Raw genomic sequence first — 15,152 nt, 5'->3', positions numbered from 1 at the left:
TCTCTCTCTCTCTCTCTCTCTCTCTCTCTCTCTCTCTTCTCTCTTCTCTCTTACTCACGTTTATCATTTTTATTTTCTTTCAATTTGCTTGGAAATTGAATGTCACAAGATCGTTCGATATCACAGTCGTTTTTCAATTATTTTATAATGTTATGTATTTATACGAATAGTACTTAGTATGTATATATATAGCGCGTTATCATACTGATAAATATAGTTATAAAATAGGTATTATGAGTGCGTCTCTTGTGGCTCCTTTAAAGTCAAGAGGCTTGCTGCTCCTTTATTTCTCTCTCGACCTCTGCTAAACCAGCAATGCATTCACTTTTTTATGCTCTTATTTCTTTTTTTTCTCTCTCTCTTTCTTTCTTTCTTTCTATCTCTATCTCTAAACACCTTCTTCCTGTAACTGCAACCGTATTTTATATAAGAGTGTTTATTATTTTTCTCGTATAAAACACTCTCTCTCTCTCTCTCTCTCTCTCTTTCTCTCACGTTCACTCGTTTTCTCTCTCGCAACCAGACCACATTATAATTTGAATATTTTGTATAACACACCGTAATAGTTTTGTCACTTAGGGGCAACGTCTTTGTTACGTTTAGAAATGATTTATAGGAATTATGTTAAAATTCATGTATACGCGCAATTGATGCATCTGTTGTTTTCTTAATTATCTTTTATGAGAGAGTGGGATTCTTTTCTTCGTATTCTTTTTTGTTATCCCCTAACACCAGCAGCGCATATGCGATTAATGTCGCTCATTTAAACTAACATGAAACGGGATACAAAAGAAGAAGAAAAAGATAACAAAATGAAATTATTTAAAAAGAAAAAAAAAAAAAAGAAAAAAAAGAAAATACTTTACAGATCGATAAGCTCATTTTGCAAAACACATCTCCTTTCCTATATATAATACCTTTTCTACGCGAGAATAGATACAATTAAATGAAAAAGTTATATGACAAAATGTAGATACGTAGATCTAGAAATGAGATTTCTAAAGGTACCTTAAGACGTAGCCTATTATTTATTTATTCTTTTCCGGTCTCGAGTTTATATTCGATTCCCAGAAAAACTTCACGTGGCATATTCGAGTAAAACCGTGATATTGCCGGCGTACAGCGTAGTCTGTCTCTGGGGACGGCAAAACAACAAAGTACCATTCGTTGCTGAGTTATATTATGTTTTAAAAAGAAAAAAAAAGGAAAACAAAATTTATATATGTATCATAGATACATACATATATGTATGTATGTATGAAAGTATACATATATATGATGTATACTTATGTATGTACATACATACAGGAAAAAGAATAATAAAATGATATAGTCACGAAATATATGGCGGTAATGGCTGGACGTACCACGGGCGCCAGAGATAAATGTGTTTTGATAATCAAAAATAACATCAGCAGTACACTGAAACCAAATGATACGAATAGTTGATCTTTGAGAAACGTCATCTTCATTCATTCTAAGCATATTTAAACGATTAATAGCGGTCGTATCGTTTCTGAGTCTATTGACAAAGAGCCTCTCACACTGTCTCTCTTTCTTTCTTTCTCTCTCTCTCTCTCTCTCTCCCCCCCCTTTCTTTCTTTCTTTTCTTGCTCTCTCTATCTCTCTCTCTCTCGTTTTCTCAAAGAATTGAAATAATAAAGCTACAATGAGCCCCGTAGTCTCGACAGGAGTTCTAAAAAATTTTACTAAGTTTCTTCATCTACTATGTAGTATTACATTGTTACCTTCGGAACAGGTATTAACGATCAATCGATTTGATTTGTTATTGATTAGATACTACTTGTATTCGTCGGCGCGCAATAGCAACGAGACGTTGGTTGGATTTCTAACTAGCGCTTAACAAATCCTACACATTTTGTTTGCGGATATCTTGATATATATTATAATATATTATTTTTATATCGTCCGAAATTATTATTCCAAGTTCCTTCTAATTATTTCTAGAAATTATTTATGCGCACCTCCAGCGACCCTTTTTATCTCTTTTTGATATCCGATAACAAAATATAATCTTCTCACATCGGTTAAACGAGGATTTGTTAAGACTCAAAAACGCGCACGAATAAATGTGTGTACATGTGTGTATGTGTGTAATAGTTGTGTGTGGAATTCAATCAAGATAGTTTGCTCAGGGGGTTTTTTCTTTGTTTTTTTCCTTCGGAAACTGGAGTGCTCAGGCAGTTAGCAAACGTGAATGGATTATACGTGATACTGTCTGTCCATTGATATATGTGTATATATGTATACATATGAATATACATATTATATATATATATATGTATATGTGTATATACATATATAACATACGCGAGAATATACGCACGCGTCCATCGTTACGTGTGCTCATTATATTGGATGTGTATGTCGTACGTGTCTTCCTTACATATAATTAAATTTTCGTGTAGATTAATAATGGTAGAAGTGGAAATAGAGATGGCGATAAGGATTTACTTGTCCCATCCTTCCCACCAATCAGGGTGTATACCACCACTACTGTTGTTAGCGGTATTGTTGTATGATGAATTATAATTCCCTCCATAACCTCCTCCGTAACCGCCTGGAAAATTTAATTGTATCGTAAATAATATTTCACTGAAGTGTATACGTATATATGAACTCTGCCGTGCACGCGAAGACCCGTCGAGTCAAACGAATCTAATTTTGTAAATTATTCGTATGGAAACGATCGATACCAACTATTCTTTACTACTCGTGTGAACAAAAACACTTAAGTATTTTTAAATAAAATAGGAGAATAAGTTTTAGGTGAAAAATAATAAATAATTCTTACCTCCGTAACTACCTGGTCTACTTGATGGACCATTATTACGAGTAGATCCACCACTTGGTTGCTGACGATAATCACGTGCACCAAAACCACCGCTGAAACGTCCTCCACCTCCTCCGCCTCCTCCTCCGCCGCCACCACCACCGCCGCCACCACCTCCACCTCCTTTGGTACTACCTGCACGACGAGAACAACCACCGGAATAACGTGCATCCGTGAACAAATCTTCGAGCCAAGGTGGAAGCTCTTGATTAGCCTCGACGAGAAGAGATACCAAATCCCGTACAAGATTCTGGTTCTTGTTATTGAAGAAAGATGTTGCTAAGCCTAGAAACGTAGCAAATAAATTAATAATTATACTCAGTAATATATACATTGTATTTATTACAAAATTTATATTAATTTATATTTCGATATAAGAGAAATAAATATTAAAAACAAACCTAAGTTCCCCATACGTCCTGTACGACCGATACGATGAACATACTCCTCAACATCACCTGGCAAATCAAAATTAATAACGTGCTTAACGTGAGGAATATCAAGACCACGAGCAGCCACAGCAGTAGCAACAAGTATCGGCGCTTTTCCTGCACGAAATCGACGTAATGCTTCTTCTCGTTCTCGCTGAGTTCTATCACCATGAATGCTGGTTACTGGATAACCCATATTATGTAAATATTCTTCGAGCATATCTGCTCCTTTCTTTGTTTCGACAAATACCAACGTTAGCGCGGCTAAAATATTTTAAAACGAACAAACCGTAAGATAAAAATTATTTTTTAAAGTCGCTGCAATAAATTCTGATAAACGTGTTTTAAAAGGAAAAACTTACAAGGATCTGAAAATCTACTAGCTTGTAAAAGATCGAGTAAATATGAACGTTTATCTTGTTCCTCGACCCATACAATTTTTTGTGTAATATTTTCGGACGTAGAACCAACACGGCCAACTGCTAAAAATATATAGTTGCTTAAAAAGTCTCGAGCTAACATCTGTATCTCCTTTGGGAACGTAGCAGAGAACATAAGTGTTTGTCTTTCTCCAGTCGGTGGCATGGTATCCTCTTCAACGATCTTTCTTATTTGAGGTTCAAAACCCATGTCAAGCATACGATCGGCTTCGTCCAATACCAAATATCTACAAAATGTTAACATTTTTGATAACATAATTGTAAAGATTTTCTAATCAAATTGTATAAAAATAAATATATACCTGCAATTATTTAAGCCAATTTTACCACGGCCAAGCATATCAGCAAGACGACCAGGAGTTGCAACTAGTAAATGACAACCCCGATCTAATTCTCGCATTTGATCCACTATATTGGAGCCACCATAAACTACAGCAGGTCGCATACGCGATCTATACGCAAACTTGCGCGCCTCGTCATAAATTTGAGTAGCAAGTTCTCTCGTAGGTGCTAACACAAGACCTAATGGATATTGCTTACGTCTTCCAGAACTGCCCTGCGGTGGTGGCGCACGGGGTCCGCTCTCATAAATCTGATTTAATATTGGCACTAAGAAGGCCGCTGTTTTACCAGACCCTGTTTGGGCACAGGCCATCACATCGCGCCGTCCGATGATGATCGGAATGGCATACTTTTGAACTGGTGTAGGCTTATCATAACCTGCCAAGCTAATGCTGTTTTTTATGATTTCGGTCAGCTTGACTTCATCAAACTGAAATAATATAAAAAAAAAATACGTTATAAAATAATATTATTAGACATTGTTATTGATGTTTAAAAATCTATGCTTAAAGTGTCTATGCATGATTATACCAACCGATGTGATGTGTGGTGGTATGTCATCGCCAGTAGCCTCAACTGGTATATCCTCGTATTTACTAAAATTGATACCAGTATTACCAGTACCAAATAGTTCCACCTCCAATCGCTCATCTCTGGTTGTGGGAATCGTCCAATCGATTTCTCCTCTTCCTCCTCCTCTACCACCTTCCCTGTCGTCCTTCCATCTGCCACCACCGCTTCCCATTCTGTGATCATTTCTACTCTCTTGCCAACGATCATTTCTAGGTTGCTCCTGCCATCGATCATTACCGGTACTAATTGGCCGATCACGTTCGGAACCTGCATATCTAAAATCTCTGCCATTTTCCTGATTAGGAGCGCGTCTACTGCGTCCACCAAAGTTGCCAAAATTTCCAAAATCGACGTCGCGTCCACCACTACGGGTGTCTCTAAATCCTAGACCTGCTGTTCTGCCCCTATCCCTCTCTCTTTCACGGTCTCTATCCCGATCTCCGCCCCTGTCTCTATCAGAATACAGTGACCGAGAATTAGAATTGGAATGTTGGTCACCGGCTGACGGTGTGCTACCTACAATTATAATATTCAATGTTATTAACAATCCCGATACTTAAAATTCTACAAAATATTATAACTAATCTTTACTCTCTAAAGCAAACTCTTAATCTTAAAGTTATTTAAACAACAAAAAGTTTCAATACTTACTTGCAGATTTATTACGTAGATGTGGTGGAACGTAGCGACCCTCGCTTGGTTGGCGGGAGCCCTGCAAGTCCAGACCAGCTAACTGTTGCAAAAGAAAAGATTATCATCGAATATTCTTATTAGATAGTTAACAGTCTTAACATATATTATACAATATATGTTATGAATACAAAAAATCTTGATCTATTTGATAATATTACTTTTAATTCGAAATTTGTTAATAGTACATCATGTTATAATATTCATTACAAGATTATGGATCAATGTTAACGACATTTAAAAAAAAAAAGAAAGAAAAAAAGAAAAGGACAAGTATATGAATATCGATATTTTCCCGCGATATCATGTTAATTCGAGCGATTAATGTAAGACGCGCAATAGCCTCGTGACTACTCGGTCAAGAATCTAATAAGTGAACTTCGCTATTTCATATTGCTTTTATTTACTCTACAGATAATCAAGGTAGGAAGCGATAAATAGATAGATAAATAGATAGTTTGTATCAGTGGAACGGTATCGATTTAAAACAAATCACAAAGGTTACAATACGTCCAAGCGTGGGAATATACTAGAGATAGAAGAAAAGGAATAAAGAAAAAAATATAATGAAAATGAATAAAGCGATACGTTATATGCGTCATGGCACGAGGCATGCCGTTCCCGGAATTGCTTGCCGCCATTATAAAACCATACGTCACGAACTGGTTCAGAGTCGAGCCATCAGCGTTCCTGAATATCTGACCGAACAAAGGGATACAAAGCTAAGGTTTTCGCGCATGCCTTTTGATATTCCCTTACGCCTACGTTCTAATTTTGTAATAATAATATCGCAAGGAGTAATAAAAAGAAGAGAGAGAAAAGGGGAGGGGAAGGAGGGTCGGAATAATGCAACGGATAAATGCAACGTGCATGAAATGGAAGTATGTATAAGAGAGAAGAAGATAAAAGAAAGAATAGAGAAAGGAGAGAGAGAGAGAGAGAGAGAGATAAAGAGCGAGGGAGAAAGAGAGACAAAGCAACTCAAAAGAGAAAATTGTCAGCAGAACTTATTAGAAATACACTTCTTATAATATCACTCATTCTTACCTGCTGCTCTAGACCTGATCCATTCTGGTTGGCTGCATTACTCATATTACTCCGCCTCTGTGCGTAGTTTTCGTAGCTCTGCCGTAGATTCTCGTGTAGCTCACTCTCCCCAAATCGTAACTCTCTCACCGTGCCAAAAAAGTTCAACGTTCCCGTTTCCTTATATTTGTATATTCTTTTTCTTACTTATTGTGTACGCCAATATGCGAACGAAATTTCAGTCGCCTGTCAGAACAGTCGTAATACCGGTGTTCTTCTGATGCTATTATCAGATACAAACGAAGCTTGATGACTGAATGCTATGAAGAGAGAGAGGCCCCTGGCCACACTTAACGTCGACGCAACAAAAATGGCAGAGAAACGCGATATAGATAATAACATGGCGTCCTCTGTAGATCCGCCGGAAATACACCATTCCTGAATAGGGAACATTCCAATTCCACGTGTTTCTTATAATTTTTATGACTATTATTATCGTTTTCATATATTCGATTGCAATGAAATTAAATTAAATTTGATAATTTGATGAAATAATAATTAAATACGTATGTATTTTAATTCTTAGGTTTCTGCTATGTGAACTAACTATTAATTGTAGTTGCTTTTATCATCCAATAAGAATTCATTCATTAAAAGCTAACTTAAACTTTATAATTTATACTTAAGAATTATCCCATGCACTATGCACTTTGATTAGTTAGTCAACATTCAAATAAAATAAAATTAAAGGATGGAAGAATTATATTAATTTTATCATTGTATGGAATAATATAAATATATCTGTATGTATGTATAAAGTAACAAGATATCAATAAAAAATTATTAACAGTTAGCCTTGTTTGTCTTTTTGTTTTTTATTGTACAACAAATATCAAGACGTAGTAATGTATTGTTAATTTAATCGTCTTTCTTGGTATCTGTTTTTCCTCCTCTTATTCTACCAGTACGACGAGCAGCAATGAGACCGATCTTGCGACCAGCACTGGTTCCACGTTTGACTGTAGAAGCTTTACCTATATGCTGGTGATTACCACCACCATGAGGATGCTCGACAGGATTCATAGCAACACCACGAACCTAAAAATATACATTTTTAATATAAAAATGTTTAAATTAAATATCGATTATTGTTTTCATTAATCGATATAACTCAGTAAAAATTTATCCACATGATATTAATAATTCAGGTTTCAAATGTCTAAACAGCATCATTGGAATATATAATATATACATATTGAGAAATACACAAATATTATGAAGTATCGTACCTTAGGCCAGCAGTTACGCTTGACCTTATATTTATGGTAGGCACGACCAGCTTTCAAGATTGGTTTGTCGATACGTCCACCACCAGCGACAATACCAACCATTGCTCTGTTATTGGAAGGAATAACCTTTTTAGCCCCAGAAGGTAATTTTACTCTAGTTTTTTTAGTATCAGGGTTATGAGCAATAACAGTAGCGTAATTTCCAGAAGCTCTAGCTAAACGGCCTCTATCACCAGTTTTTTCTTCCAAATTGCAAACAATAGTACCCTCAGGCATTGTGCCAACAGGCATAACATTACCAATTTGCAATGTTGCTGTAAAATGTAAATAAAGTATTTTATACTATAACAAATACAAAATCGGATAATAAAATTTTATACCTTTCTTTCCGCAATACAAGAATTGTCCTGTATACATTCCTTCTGGTGCAATAAATAATTCCTTGCGTGTCTTAAATTTATAAGGATCACGGAAGTGAACAACAGCTAGAGGAGCACCACGGCCAGGATCATGGATGATGTCCTATAATGCAAAATTGAATATTAATTAAACACTAACAAAAAACTTTGATTATTTATAAATATGTAGGTAAAAATATCTTCAGAAAGAGCCTCTAGTTTAAAATCTACATTCACATTCAGAAGTAGGAATACTAGAAATCATCATGACAATATTCAATCAAAAAAACATTTTTAATATTTATAGTATAGAATATACGGAAAAAGGAATTCGTAAAAAATTAAATACTAACTTTAACTACACCCTTAATATATCCATGCCTTTCAGAAAAATCCAAGGAACGAAGTTTTGGTGCTCCTTTCCTCCTTTTCGTATGGGATCTGAACACAGATCCCGCTCCTTTACGTTGAGCACGAATTACTCGACCCATTGTTTATAGGCCTAAAAAAAAAGAATTCAATTTTATTAAATTTTAAATAAAAGCATACGTATACAAGTATCACGCTATGCTCGTTAATGAAACGACTTAACCTCAAATCACTCCATACTTCAATTAAACTTTTTTTTAGACATATTGAAAAGAAAAATATTTCATAGAAAACATTTATAATATTTAAATATGATCGAATTTTACTTTTTTATAACCGGATTTATATTAATTTAAAGAATCCAAATCGATTTGGTAAGACAAATAAATTCAACCACATACCCAAAGAATCAATCTGAAATGAAGAGAGCAGTAGAAGGAAGCAGGCTTACCAACCAAACATTCAGGTACAGTTCAAAAGCGCGCGAAAATTTTCGTAGTTTTAAAATATGATAATCAAAATCGAACATTATGTGCAACTAAGAATAGAGAAATAAATTTTAAAATATTTACAATAAATATTTGTATTAAGATACATATTATCTAACTATTCTAATAATTCTGCACGGCAAATATACTTAAAAGTAATTTAATCAAATGAGAAATTGTTTCAAATAGTAGAATTATACTAGAGATAGTTCATATCAATATAGCTAAAAATAATTTGTTAGTTTAGGTTTCTTGCGAATGTACTTACCCTTATATATAAATATAAATTCTTTTTGTTGTTACATTATATACTTTACACAGAAGTAAGTACGCTTGTGCTAGATAGTTACTTTGACCTTACAATTTAAATCGAAACGAGTAAAAATATGTTATTTATCTTTTAATTTGATTATTGTAGTATTATTTAACTTCGTATGTTCCGTGTCTATTCAAAAGTAAAAAACTTTTATTCATTATTATTATTAAATTAGTATATAATAATAATTACACGTAATAATAAGAATAATAATTATATATAATTATTTAAATATTAATCTATTCATTATCTCTCTTTCTTTCTCTCTCTCTCTCTCGAGATGTTACATATATATTATAAATATATTATTTTATTATTTTTTCTTAGAATATGTAATCGCTTTTATTATTATTATTGAATTCTTAGATTTTTTTTTCATTATTAAGTTAATTATTATATGAAATAATTTCCAAATCTCTTATACCAGCTTCTGATGTTAGTGACAATTTTTGCCTTTTTTTTTAACTTATCCTACTTTTTTTGTTTTTTTTTTTTGTTTTTAACAACTCCATACTTCTTTACAATTTGTCTGTAGACATTTGGTAAATTGTTTTATAAGTGAAAAAAGATAGCACAGGATAGTTCATTCTCCAATGAGATAGCGTCGCAATTATCATTTATTTCATTTTGATTTAATTTTTTACTAGATCTCGTGGGAGGATTCCTTTGAGCATTCTAGGGATATATTGGTGTAGATAACATTAGCTAGCAGGTCTATGTGCGTAATAGTGCGTATCAATACTTTTTTTGTATTTTCAGGTTGGCTTGGTTATTTCTCCTTCTACCGTAGGAATGTTTAAGTCCTTCCTTATTTCTACATTACGGATGTTCCATGGAGCATTTACGATTGTGCGTAGGATTAAGGTTTGTTGACCCTCGAGCTTGGCGACGTGACTTTACACTAAATCAAAAGATAGAAACTACCCCATGACATAAATAACGTTACAGAATCGCTTAATTAGTACTTGGTCACCAAAAATTGTAGGTAAGTACGTAAATTATTTATCTTTTACCAGAGAACAGCTAGTAAAAACTAGTTATATCGTAAATTATGGTTTTTATTTAAAATTTAAAAATATAAGTAATCAAGAAAAGACAATACGTGAATACATTAAGAAAGAAGAAATAATAATAAACATAAAAATTGTTGTAATAACAATGATTCCCTAAAATACAAATAAATTAAATTATAAATACCATATTAGATAAAGAATGAACGGAAAGTAAATATAAGGAAGTGATAATATCTAATGTAAGCTATTTACATTAAAAGCTGGCTAGCTCATTACATTATATGGGGAAGTTCCTTGTTTAATTTTCATCTTTCAAATAACTTGTGTATATTGCTTGCTCTATTTAGATCGAATTCAAATGAATAAACTATTAAAAATAAAGACATTTAATGTAAATAGGATCGCTTTACCGCGGAATAAATTTAATTTCGAATAACAACGCGATGATTATTTGTGGCTATCTGTTAGATATGCTTAAGTGAAAATCTGTAGTAATAGATTTTGCTTATTAATTACTTAAGTTCTATAAAATTATTAATTAAGTTAGTTATTATATCTTCTTTTTATTTTTCGAAAAGAATTTTCTTGTATTTCGCACATTATAAAAAGTTTCTGGAAATTGTATAAGATTTATACTGTCCAGTATTCCGAGAAAGTGTGAATATCACAGTTAAAAATTTGGCTAATGAAACTTGGTTAGTTTTCTTTTTTATCGAATAAATGATACATATCAGTAAGAAAAAATAATATTATAGCTTTATTCAATTCGCATATATACTAATGAAATGTGAAAAAAGTTGATATAAAGCAGTAATCCTTATCATTTTTCGGATAACGTAAAACCCCGGGAACCTCCAAAAAAAAAACAATTTAAATACCACTGAAAGAATAGATTGTTAGGGCAATAAATCGTAGCTTTAGCAAAAGTTATTATAGATTGCAAACATTCATCGCAATATATTTCCGATTTTAGTTGCATTATAAAATTAAAATATTTGAAAACACAATAGTAATTGTATATCTTAGTTGCTTTTCCTTCTTCTAGTGAACAATTAAGATAAGATGATCTTTAAAATTTTAGTCATATTTTTAATTACATTCACAACAATCAACACTACTCCTTGTAAGGAGAATCCAGCATGCGAATGTTCGTCAAAGAAATCAGAGGAATTAAATGTTGTTTGCAATGTTGATAATAGTACAGGATACATCGTCAACATTAAATCAAGGAATAATATACAGGTATATACACGGAAGCTTTTTTATTCAACCAATTTTCTCCAATATCTTTACTTATAAAACTACAAAAATAGTTTTATATTAAAGAGATTTATTCTGATTATCTATTATCTTCTAAAAGATAAATCAATCAATTACTTATTTCTTTCGAATAAAATAAAATGATAAAATTACAGATCGTTTGTAAAAATTGGAGAACATGGGAAGATTTTTTTATCAGAGGACGTTTATCCGAAAAGAAACTTCAATCTCTAAGCTTCGAAAAATGTGGATTACCAGATGGAATTAGTTTAAAAAACATAGTAAAACAATTAGGAGTAACGGAAACACACACACTCATCTTTAAATCTTTTAAAAACCTTTTCGCAACCCTAAAAAGAGAGCATCTTAAAGGATTCAAAAATGTGAACTCATTAGTTTTATCTAATAACGGTTTATTTCATATTTCTAATGATTTTATTTTGGATTTTCCCGAACTGGAGCATATTGATTTATCAAATAATTATATTGACCTACCTGATGATATTTTTATAGCAACTCCAAATCTAAAGAGAATTATATTAAATTCAAGTGGAATAGACATTATACCTCTTGAAGTATTTTATACGTTAGAAAAACTAGAGTCTTTAAATATTATGTCAAATCTTTTGGAAGAAATCGAAGTAGGCACATTTGATCAATTAGTATCTTTAACATGTTTGAATTTAGCAAATAATTCTTTACGGGAATTACCGTCGACAATTTTTCATGGGTTAAAGAATTTGAAGCGGCTGGATATTTCTATGAATTATTTTACTTACATACCAGCAAATCTTTTCGATCAAAATAAAGAATTGCGAGAATTATATCTAAATAGTAATTTTAAACAAATAAGCACCTTGCCAGATTTTCTTTTGGCGAGTCTTACGAAACTTCAGCATGTCCATTTGAACAATAATAGATTTATATCTTTACCAGAAAATCTTTTCTGGGGTTCATTATCATTAGAGTATATCTTTTTAAACGATAATTCTTTTGTTACTTTACCCAATAATATCTTCCGTGGTCTAAAGAAAGTTAGAAAACTGTCATTAAATAACAATAAAATTAATACTCTTCCTAATAAAATCTTTGAAGATATGGAAAAATTAAGAGTACTCGATTTGTCCGACAACCAAATGTTTCGTGTATCAAGGTAAATAAAAAAAATAATTATGGAAAATACATTTTTAATATATTTTATTTCCAAATTATAATATTTTTTAGAAATCTGTTTCTCGGTATGGGTTCTCTGTATGAATTAAATATGGAAAGAAATCAATTACTATATATCGATAAAGAGGGTCTTGCCCCCCTAATAAATCTATGCATTGCGAGGTTTTCTCATAATCCGCTAAGTTTGCCTTTCGCAAATGGAAAATTATCAGTTTTTTATAGAAATCGTAATCTCGAGGAATTGTATTTATCGAACAGTAGCTTATATTCTTTCTTCGATGATTTGTCGAGTGGTCACTACAAATTAAAATTATTAGATTTGAGTCACAACTTCATTATCAGCGTAACGGTAAATACCAAATTCTAATATTCATGCATACTTTTAAATAATATTATTTTCATAAATTTGCAAGATAAGATCAAAATAGAAAGAAAATACATTTTCTTTAATAATCGTCTACATTTAGTAATATTTATTTTTTTTTCTGCAGGCGTCTTCATTCATTTCACCGTCACACAAAATGAGAATCGATCTGAGGTATAATAAAATAAAAAATATTTATTTTGATAGAATCGAGGATTGGGAGAACCGAAACATTGTCATCGACTTGAGACATAGTACCTTATTATGTGATTGTTCCTTATATGATCTTTTGCGTTATCGAGAGAGAAAGATGATCACACCTGTTTACAATTATTTTAACATTATAATGGGAAATTTAACGTGTGTACAACCTGATGGAAAGAACGAGATAGAAATTAGTAATCTTCATTCAAGCACTTATAAATGTCTCGAGCACGAATATTTTGAAACTGAAAAAAAATGTCAAAATGATTGTACTTGTAGTGTAAGACCGTCAGATAAGACTCGCATTTTAGATTGCTCGTATAAATATATGTCAGAATTTTTAATCGATAAGAGAAAAGTGATTTTTGAGAGAGACAATCCTTTTATATTAAATCTGACAGGAAATTTTTTAACGGAGATACCATCAACGGAAACATTTAATCCAATAAACGTTACAGGTTTACTTTTATCCAATAACAAAATTTCTTCAATAACGCTTGATAAGTTACCATATAGCCTCAAAGTACGTTGCTTAATATTTTAATATTTTTTATTTCTTTTGTTAGAGATATTTACAAAATTGTTATTCATTATTCTTATTTGTTTTTAGGTATTGGAATTACATAATAATCATATATCAAGAATTTTTTTTCACGAATTGAGTTACTTGAAATCTATACATTGGGAAAAATTCACTTTAAGTGGGAATCCAATTATATGTGATTGCAATAATCGAAATTTAATTGAATTCGTTCAATCACATCGAGTTTATTATGAAGATTTAGATAATTTAACATGTATCAATACACATCTTCCTATGCATCAGATACCCATAGAAAAAATGTGTTTTTCTTATTTAGAATTTTATAATTATCCCCTGAGCCTTGCAGTGATTCTAGGCGCTATTGTAATTTCTATATTTTATAATAGAAAAAATATCAATTTATCGTTCGTACGTCATATATCAAAATATAAAGTTTATATTACTTCGACGGATTTAGTCGGAACAGATAAAAAGAAATATGTAGGTTACGAGGTGGACTTGGAAGAAGAGTAATCCTTATTATGAAGACTTCGTATCTATTATTTGAAGTATTTTTGTAATAAGTAGTCGTAAGTTTTAGTTTTAATGATATTATTTATCGTTCTTTGAAAAAACTGTGTGTTATATATAATTAATCAATAACTAAAGTATCCAACTATGTCTTTAACAAGTTTTAAATGTCGTCCTAATGTTTCTTTAATGTTCTTTCCCATTTCTTATATCCATCTGTGATTGCCTTGGATCTAAAGGAGTATTTATAATACAAAGCTTATTGGTTCCTTTGCTTACCTTTTACCTGATCAGTCTTATATAATGTACATTACATTTTTAGTATACTTAATTAGAAAAATAATTTTTGTATGTTTGTTTTTATCATGTGTATATTATACAAAAAAACATATTTTACAAATATAAAATAAAAGGTGTTGAATTTTGTCATTTATACATCTTTAATAATAAAGACTAATAAGTATAGCAAGATTGAAAACTATGTTAATAATCCGTAATTTGTTCTATGTCGTATCTATCGTTTAGTGTGAATTTGTTTCATATATTTTAATATCACTTTTACATAAACATTTATAGTTTCCTATTATTTATTGTTATTCATTGTTATTTATTGTTATTTATTGTTATTTATATATAATTTATTATATCGTAATATTGAAATCGACAATGTTAGTGAGAACAATAGTAGAAATATTCATACAAAGGTTTTGAAATTTTTAATAATTATTTTAATAAAGTAGTAAGTATTTTTTTAAATAAGGTAAAACACAATACTGTTTTAAAACAGAAAAAATAATAAGACTTTTTATATATAGACAGTAAACAAACAGTAAACCAGAAAGAGCTAGACAATATATCTAGAAGTGAT

At 31.5% G+C, this 15,152-nt stretch overlaps 3 protein-coding genes across 3 annotated transcripts; 1 reads left to right on the top strand and 2 right to left on the bottom strand.

Moving 5' to 3' along the window:
* Positions 1-6,839, bottom strand: LOC106784491 (putative ATP-dependent RNA helicase Pl10). Its single transcript, XM_014744102.1, has 8 exons — positions 6,378-6,839; positions 5,292-5,373; positions 4,603-5,156; positions 4,028-4,497; positions 3,648-3,952; positions 3,256-3,549; positions 2,816-3,139; positions 1-2,581 (listed from the first exon to the last, which is right to left on the bottom strand). The coding sequence occupies exons 1-8, from the start codon at positions 6,420-6,422 to the stop codon at positions 2,472-2,474; spliced, it is 2,184 nt and encodes a 727-aa protein (XP_014599588.1). The 5' UTR covers positions 6,423-6,839; the 3' UTR covers positions 1-2,471.
* A 372-nt stretch (positions 6,840-7,211) lies between these two features.
* On the bottom strand, positions 7,212-8,864 carry LOC106784493 (60S ribosomal protein L8). Its single transcript, XM_014744103.1, has 5 exons — positions 8,814-8,864; positions 8,397-8,545; positions 8,026-8,167; positions 7,646-7,959; positions 7,212-7,454 (listed from the first exon to the last, which is right to left on the bottom strand). Exons 2-5 carry the CDS (start codon positions 8,532-8,534, stop codon positions 7,275-7,277), a joined length of 774 nt encoding a protein of 257 aa, XP_014599589.1. The 5' UTR covers positions 8,535-8,545; positions 8,814-8,864; the 3' UTR covers positions 7,212-7,274.
* Positions 8,865-9,743: 879 nt separating this feature from the next.
* LOC106784503 (protein toll-like) lies at positions 9,744-14,686 on the top strand. The gene is made up of 8 exons (XM_014744118.1): positions 9,744-9,758; positions 9,976-10,080; positions 10,165-10,201; positions 11,311-11,471; positions 11,645-12,642; positions 12,714-13,011; positions 13,154-13,753; positions 13,841-14,686. Exons 2-8 carry the CDS (start codon positions 10,009-10,011, stop codon positions 14,285-14,287), a joined length of 2,613 nt encoding a protein of 870 aa, XP_014599604.1. The 5' UTR covers positions 9,744-9,758; positions 9,976-10,008; the 3' UTR covers positions 14,288-14,686.
* Positions 14,687-15,152: the final 466 nt, after the last annotated feature.

Source organism: Polistes canadensis, unplaced genomic scaffold (assembly GCF_001313835.1).
Source record: "Polistes canadensis isolate GaletaPanama2010 unplaced genomic scaffold, ASM131383v1 scaffold_36, whole genome shotgun sequence".
NCBI classification, from domain to species: Eukaryota; Metazoa; Arthropoda; class Insecta; order Hymenoptera; family Vespidae; genus Polistes; species Polistes canadensis.
This window is presented reverse-complemented; position numbering and strand designations above follow the sequence as displayed.

Bases quoted from the DNA above. Each gene is read 5' to 3' on its own strand.
- LOC106784493 (XM_014744103.1), bottom strand. From the start codon at position 8,534: ATGGGTCGAGTAATTCGTGCTCAACGTAAAGGAGCGGGATCTGTGTTC. The intron at 7,960-8,025 runs GTATAAAATTTT...TACATTTTACAG, and splicing joins CTTGTATTGCGGAAAGAAAG to CAACATTGCAAATTGGTAAT. The intron at 7,455-7,645 runs GTACGATACTTC...GTATATTTTTAG, and splicing joins AGCGTAACTGCTGGCCTAAG to GTTCGTGGTGTTGCTATGAA.
- LOC106784503 (XM_014744118.1), top strand. From the start codon at position 10,009: ATGTTTAAGTCCTTCCTTATTTCTACATTACGGATGTTCCATGGAGCA. The intron at 12,643-12,713 runs GTAAATAAAAAA...AATATTTTTTAG, and splicing joins CAAATGTTTCGTGTATCAAG to AAATCTGTTTCTCGGTATGG. The intron at 13,754-13,840 runs GTACGTTGCTTA...ATTTGTTTTTAG, and splicing joins AGTTACCATATAGCCTCAAA to GTATTGGAATTACATAATAA.
- LOC106784491 (XM_014744102.1), bottom strand. From the start codon at position 6,422: ATGAGTAATGCAGCCAACCAGAATGGATCAGGTCTAGAGCAGCAG. The intron at 5,157-5,291 runs GTAAGTATTGAA...TTATAATTGTAG, and splicing joins TCTACGTAATAAATCTGCAA to GTAGCACACCGTCAGCCGGT. The intron at 3,550-3,647 runs GTAAGTTTTTCC...AAAATATTTTAG, and splicing joins TAGTAGATTTTCAGATCCTT to CCGCGCTAACGTTGGTATTT.